The following is a 7495-nucleotide window of genomic DNA, read 5'->3' on the forward strand; positions in this document are numbered from 1 at the left end:
CTGCTTTGGTACCAGATGGAGTAACAGGGACTACGTTTATCGAAACATCTCACAACATGGATGAATTTGGAGGACATTATGCTGAGTGAAATGAGTCAATCACAAAAGGACAAATATTGTATGAGACCACTACGATAAAAAAAACCAGAAAAGGTTTACACATAAGAAAAAAAAAATCTTTGATGATTACCAGGGATGGGAGGGGGAGGGAGGGAAAATTACTAACTAGATAGAAGACACATTGGTGAAGAGAAAGGCAACACACAATATGGGGGAAGTCAACACAACATGACCAAGGCAAAGGAAGACACTGAGAGGAATGCAAGAATAAAGGGCAACTACAGTAATTACTGTAACATAGACAATCATGCAGCAATAGTATTAACAAACAATAATTTACGAATGGATACACAGGTAGATAGGTATTCTAAAGAGGTGTGGAAGGATGTAAGGGAGCACACCCACTTGCAGATACAGGTTAGGCTGTGGATATTTCTACATACATAATTGTTTAAGTGCTGCATGTATATTAATATAGACAATAGAGCACTCAAGGGTGCACAGTCATGGTAACTCCTTAGACATAACCAAACGCTTTGCGGGATGAAGTTCCTAGGCTCAAAGGGGAAGGACCGCAGACTCGGGGGACATCTACGTCAATTGGCACAACATAGTTCATAAAGACAATGTTCTGTATCCTGCTTTGGTGAGTAGCATCTGAGGTCTTAAAAGCTTGACAGCAGCCATCTAAGATACAACCACTGGTCTCCTCCTGTCCAGAGCAAAGGAGAGTGAAGAAAACCAGAAAGTCAAGGGAGCTATTAGTCCAAAGAACTACTAGACCACATGAACCACAGCCTATATGACCCCAAGACCAGAAGAACTAGGTACTGCCTGGCTATCACTACCAACAGCTCTGACTGGGGTAACAACAGAGGGTCCCAGACAGAGTGGGAGAAAAATGTAGAACAAAAAATCAAATTCACAAAAAAGACCAGACGTACTGGCCTGACAGAGACTGGAGGAACTCCTAGGACTATGGCCCTAAAAACCCTTCTGACCTGTAACCAAAGCCATTCCTGGAGAACACCTTTCAGCCAAATAAGAGGCAGGCCCGTAAAACAAATAATAACACTCAAGAGGAACATGTTCCTTAGAACAATCAATTACACGAGATCAAAAAAATAACATTTGTCCAAAAGCAAAGATGAGAAGGCAGTAAGGGGTAGAAAATCCAGACAAAAGGGAACAGGGAACTCAGGGCAGAAATGGGGAGAGTGCTGACACATTGTGGGGAATGTAACCAATGTCATGGAACATTTGATGTACACACTATCGAATGGGAAACTTTCACCTAACGCACAATAAAAATTTTTTTTTTAAAAAAAAGTTTTGCCCTTCCTCCATTGTCCAATCACACACATGTTCATCATTTCCTTTTAAAGACTCACCAGAAGCACACTTAATATCCACATTTCTAGCAACATTCTATTGCTGGTGCCATATGTATTCACCAAGACAGCAGATACTTTATAACTCTCCTCATTTCCTTGTGAACCATCACCAGAATTGCCTTTGACCTCCATAATTCTACCAACAGCCTCTTCAAGGCAATCTAGGCTTTTCCTACTAGGCAATGTAAAACTCTTCCAGCCTCTACCCATTGCTCAATTCCAAAATCACTTCCCTATTTTAGGTGTCTGTCAGAACAGCACCCCATTCTTCCAGTACCAAATTCTGTCTCAGTTATCAAGTGTTGCTATAACAGAAATGCCACAAGTGGATGGCTTTAACAAGCAGAAATTTATTTTCTCACAGTTTAGGAGTCTAGAAGTCCGAATTCAGAGTTCTGGCTCTAGGGGAAGGCTTTCTTTCTCTGTCAGCTCTGGGGGAAGGTCCTTGTCTCTTCAGCTTGTTTCCTGGTTCTTTGGAGATCTCCACGTGGCTTGGCATCAGTCTTCCCCCATCTCTGCTTCTCTCACTTGCTTGTTTAATCTCTTTTATATCTCAAAAGAGACTGACTCAAAATATACCCTACACTAATCCTGTCTCATTAACATAACAAAGACAACCCATTCCGAAATGAGATTATAACCATAAGCAGAGATTAGGATTCACAACACATATTTTAGGGAGACATAATTCAATCCGTAACAGACACTTTACCAAATAAGATATAAATTCATTGCTATCTAGTCCATTCTGACTTACAGTGACTCTACAGGAGAGAGTAGAACTGCCCCATTGGTTTTCCAAGGAGTGACTGGTAGATTCAAACTGCCAACCTTTTGGTTAGCAGGCAAGCTCTTAACCACCAGGGCTCCAAGTAAGATACATGGATGGCAAATAAGTACATGAAAAGGTACTCAATATCATTAGTCACTGCAGAAATACAAATTAAAACCACAATCAGATACCACTACACATCTATTAGAAGAGTGAAAATTAAAAAGACTGACCATATCAAGGGTTGGTGAGGATGTGGTGGAACTCGAACTCTCCTACACTGCCAGTGAGAACGCAATATGGTACTATCACTTTGGATGACACTTCTACAGTTTCTTAAAAAGTTAAACATACACCTACCATATGGCCTAGCCAATCCCAAGAGGGATGAAAGCATATGCCCACTCAAAGACCTGTACACGAATGTCCACAGCCATCTTTAATGGCGCAAAATTGGAAATAGCCAAAATGTCTATCAACATATGAATGGATAAGTAAACTGCTATATATCCCTACAATCGAATTTGGAAGGGATTAACCAGTAAGCAAGGTATGCACAGGCTTACAGTAAGCAAGATATGCACAGGCTTCATTGTGTTTACTTACTAATTTGTGGTGAATAATTTCACATGGGCTTCACCACATCTTGCTTAGTGGGTAATCTGTCCCTGAACAGAATACTACTCATTAATAAGCCAAATTATTAAAATACACAAAGACACAACATGAATAAATACCAAAAATAAGTGAGTAAAGGACGCCAGATTAAAAAAAAAAAAAAAAAGCAGTACATACTGTATGATTCCATTTGCTTAAAATTCTAGAGGACACAAACAAATCTATAGTGACAGAAAGTAGATTAGTGGTTGCCTTGGGGTGAGGGAGTAGAAAGGGATGGGAAGAAGGGATTACAAAGGATCATAAGGGAACAATAGATATTTTCATTATCTTGCTTCTGATGATGGTTTCAGGTGTGAATATGTATGTCAACACATCAAACTGTACACTTTAAATCTGTATGGTTTATTGTATGTCAACTATACCTCAATAAAGCTGTTAAAAAATAGTAATGAAACAGAAGTGGCTAGACCCGTAGCATAGAACCTGCAGAGTGAGAACTCCTAAGGAGTACTAAGGGTAGCAGTAGCAGCCACGAGAGCAGTGATAAAAATAGTAAACCTTAAGTAAGTCCTCAGCTAGACACATACTCTCCTGTTTCTCTGGGTGTTGCCCCATCACTCCCCTGAAACTGTTCTGATCAAGATCACCCACGACTTTTAAGCTGCTAAATCAAATAAAGAACTCTCAGACATGTCTACATTTGCACCTACTGTCATTCTCTCATGATTGAAATACTTCCTCCATTTGGCTTTCAGGACACTTGTCTTGTTCTCTGCCTACATTTCAGGCCAGTCTTTCACTGGTTCTCTGACCAGTGGAAGCCAGACCACCAATCCTTGGAGGGTCACAGAACTCAACCCTTGAAGTTTCTTCTCTGTTCTAATCACACTCTCTCCCAAGGGGATTCCATCCACTCATGGCCCTAAGGTCAGCTGCTGATGTCTCCAATTTTATATCTCTTTTGGGCTCCAGAATACCTAGTCAGTATCACCAGACAGACATCTAATGGATAGCAAACTGAACGTGTCCATTCTGAACTCCTGATTTTCTTCCACCCCATCAGTGGCAACTCCACCTTGTGTTTGCTCAGGCCAAAACCTTTGGAGTTATGCTTGATTCCTCTCTTTACCTCACATACCACATCTTTTCCATCTGCAAGTGCTCTTAGCACTACACTCCAAATATACCCAAAACTTGGCTACTTCTCATTTCTCCTTACCACCCCTGTACAAGTCACCATCATTTCTTGCCTGGAACAAGCCACCATCATTGCGTGCCTTGGATTACTGCAACAGCCTCTAACTGGCTTTTCTGTTTCTGCCTTTGCCTCCCTATGATTTATTTTCAACAGGAACCAGAAGGATACTTGTTAAAATGTGAGTCAGATCATCCTCTCTAGTTTTGAACAAAGTCTTCTCATTTCACTCAGAGTAAACAAGCTACAATCCTTACAAAGGCCTATATAAGGTTCTACACAATCAAGCTGCCACCATCCTCCCACGACCCAAATGACCTCGTCTCTTATCACCTCCCCCACCTCTTTCTCTGCTCCAGCCACACTGGTGTTATAGGTCCTGGAATACGCCAGCTGCTCTCTGGCCTCACGACCTTTGCACATGCTGCCAGGAATGTTTCCCCGCCGCCAACCTCATCTCTAGAGCTCCTTTTTGCAGGCTTAACTCAAAAGCCAAATCCTCAGTGAGACCTTTCCTGGCCAGCCTATCCAAAGTTTAACCTCTGCCCACCTCACCTCAATCCGACTGGATACCCCCATTTCCTGCTGTTTTTCCTGCCTATGTGCATCACTATAGTACAAATACATATTTACTTATTTAATGTATCGTCTGTCTCCCCTACTAGACTATAAACTCCATGCAGAGAGGCATTTTTGTCTGCATTATTCACTGTTGCCGTATTCCCAGCACCTACTGCCTGACACACGGTGGAGGCTCAATAAATTTGTAGTAAAGGATGAAGGGAGGAAAAGTGACAGGGAAGGAATAAAAAGAGAAAACGAAGAGCTGTCTCTTGATGGTTTCTAACTGTAGTTCATAAAGAATACACTTAACGTCTCTTCCAAATAAGTGTCAGAACTTCCCGCATCACGCTCTTCACTCGGCAGGAAAGTGGAAAGAGGACAGGACTAGACATTTGGAGACCTGGATTTTAGCTCTTGCTCTGAAACTAGAGCAAGATCTTGAGCAAAATATAGGACCTTGGCTCTTTCTGGGCCTCAGTTTCCCCATCTGTAAAAGGAGGGAACAAGAATGAGAGTTGAAGATGCCTAAAGGAGCCCTGGTGGCACAGTGGTTAAGCGCTCGGCTGCTAACCAAAAGGTCAGTAGTTCGAATCCACCAGCTGCTTCTTGGAAACCCTACGGAGCAGTTCTACTCTGTCCTGTAGGTCACTATGAGCCAGAATTGAATGGATGGCGATGGGTTTTTCTCTTTTTAAGGAACTACCAGAAGTACAGTTCTAGGAGAATGAGGCTCTGTGTCCTGAATTTCAGCAGAAAAAGGTAATAAAAATAACTCTGTTAGGTAAGTTTCTTCATATATTCTAAATAATTGATTGTTTCAGCTGACAAGAACACAAAGAAACGGTGAACTTACCAGCCTGGAGAGAAGAAACCAGGAGAGCTATGACACAAACGAGCTTGAGTAACACTTGCATATTCTCCTAGGAAAACGAAAGAATGAGATAGAGACAAAAAGAAAAATGTTACTATTCCAGCAAATCCCTAAAACCAAATACAATGACTCCCTATCTGCCCCCACCCTCACTCCTAAGTCACACTGACGGAACTGTCTTCCTGCGTCATTAATGGGGGAGCCCTGGGGCACCAGTGGTTAAAAGCTCGCTGCTAACCAAAGGGTTGGCCACCAGCCGCTCCCTGGACACACTATGGGACAGTTCTACTCTGTCCTATAAGGCCACTATGAGTCGAAATCAACTCGACAGCCGTGTTTTCTTTTTTTGTTTTTCTTCTTTTTTAATCATTAATGTGATCATGTTCAGCTCTGGTTGAAAATCGGTGACTTAAGGGAGAGGGTGGGAAGATGAAGATTTTAACAGAATTGGGGCCAAACTCCTCAAGCTAAGATTTTCAAAAACCTCCATCATCTGCCCCCGTATACATTTCCAGCCTGAAATCCCACTTCAACTGCCCCAAAAGCTTATCCATGCTACACCCAAAGCAGACTGTCCACCAGAACCTAGACCATCTTGCTTCTGCTCGTGTGGGTCTGCTCCCCACCTGGAATGCACCCTGCTCCCAGGACCCACTTGCAAAAGTCTACCCATACTTCCAGGTCCAACTCAAAGATCATGCCTTGGTTTTATCATGCAAGACACAAAAATATTTATACAATATGACACAGCTACCTAGAAATACACTGGAAAAGACTGAAAGGAACTGTATATAATAATATGTTAAAAATGAGTTGGCTCATATGATCAGGTGATTTTCTCCCTGTCTGGGGCTTTCTGTACTTTCTAAAATTTCTGCAGTGAGCAAGTAGTAATCTTATGACAAAGAAAAAAAAAAAAAACAACTCAAACTCCACAGCCCCTCTGTGTGATATAAAGCACACCAACACAGCATCGGCTACAATCAGCTATAGGGCTACATATTAACTTGAGGTCCTAGTAACTTATCCTTTTAATTAAATAAAGATTTAGTCACATCGAGTCCCTGGGGTGCAAACAGTTAAAGAGCTTAGCTGTTAACCAACAGGTTTGAGTCCACCCAGAGGTGTCTCAGAAGAAATGCCTAGTGATCTACTTCTGGAAAATCAGTCACTGAAAACCCTATGGAGCACAGTTCTACTCTGACACACATGTGATCACCACCCATCAGTCAACCTGGTGGCAACTGGTTTTTGGTTGTTGTTGGTCACATTTGGAGTTAGGGGTGGTAATCACAACACACCCTTGCCCAACACAGGGAATCTGTAAGGAGAACACGCTCATTGTCTATTCTTCAAAACAAAGTCACTAAAGTAATATCAAGTGAATGTGTAAGAAAACCCTCAGCAGCCTCAATGTTGCCTACCTTTTTCATCTTCATAAACCCAAATGAAGTTCATGTTCAGTGTAGGCTCTTTCCGTTTCTAAATGAACCTGCTACCTGATTCTGAATGGGGTCTCGTAGAGTTATGTATACCGAAACACAAACCAAACCTGTTGCCACTGAGTCTATTCCGACTCAGAGTGACCCCATGGAGAGAGTAGAACTGTCCCACAGGGCTTCCATGGAGCAGCTGGTGGATTTGAACTGTAGACCTTTTAGTTAGCAGCCAAGCTGTTAATCAGTGTGCCAGCAGGGCTCCAAATTATGTATAATAAGTTCTAATTTCATATATGGAGCCCTGGTGGCACAGGGGTTACCAGCTCGGCTGTTAACCGAAAGATCAGCAGTTCAAGTCCACCAGCTGTTCCTTGGAAACCCTATAGGGCAGTTCTGTTCTGTCCTATAGGGTCACTGTGAGTCAGAATCGACTCAACAGTAACAGGTTATGGGAATCCGGTATATCCAGGCAACTTTTGCATAAATCCAATCGATGGCCCATGGGTACCTCAAACTCAACAGGGCCCAACCCAAACTGGTGCTCTCTCCCACCAAATTTGGCACACCACCATCCCCCCC

The 7495-nt window shown here is 42.3% G+C and overlaps 1 protein-coding gene across 3 annotated transcripts in view; it reads right to left on the reverse strand.

Moving 5' to 3' along the window:
* The window catches only part of IL1R1 (interleukin 1 receptor type 1), a 53498-nt gene that overhangs the window by 23117 nt on the left and 22886 nt on the right, over positions 1–7495 (reverse strand). For all 3 annotated transcript variants that reach the window (XM_023733902.1, XM_023733907.1, XM_023733898.1), the window contains one exon: positions 5460–5526. In XM_023733902.1, coding sequence (XP_023589670.1) covers positions 5460–5520 — 61 coding nt within the window. In that variant the 5' untranslated portion in view covers positions 5521–5526. The remainder of the gene's footprint in view (positions 1–5459; positions 5527–7495) is intronic.

Source organism: Trichechus manatus, unplaced genomic scaffold, assembly GCF_000243295.1.
Source record: "Trichechus manatus latirostris isolate Lorelei unplaced genomic scaffold, TriManLat1.0 scaffold00004, whole genome shotgun sequence".
NCBI classification, from domain to species: Eukaryota; Metazoa; Chordata; class Mammalia; order Sirenia; family Trichechidae; genus Trichechus; species Trichechus manatus.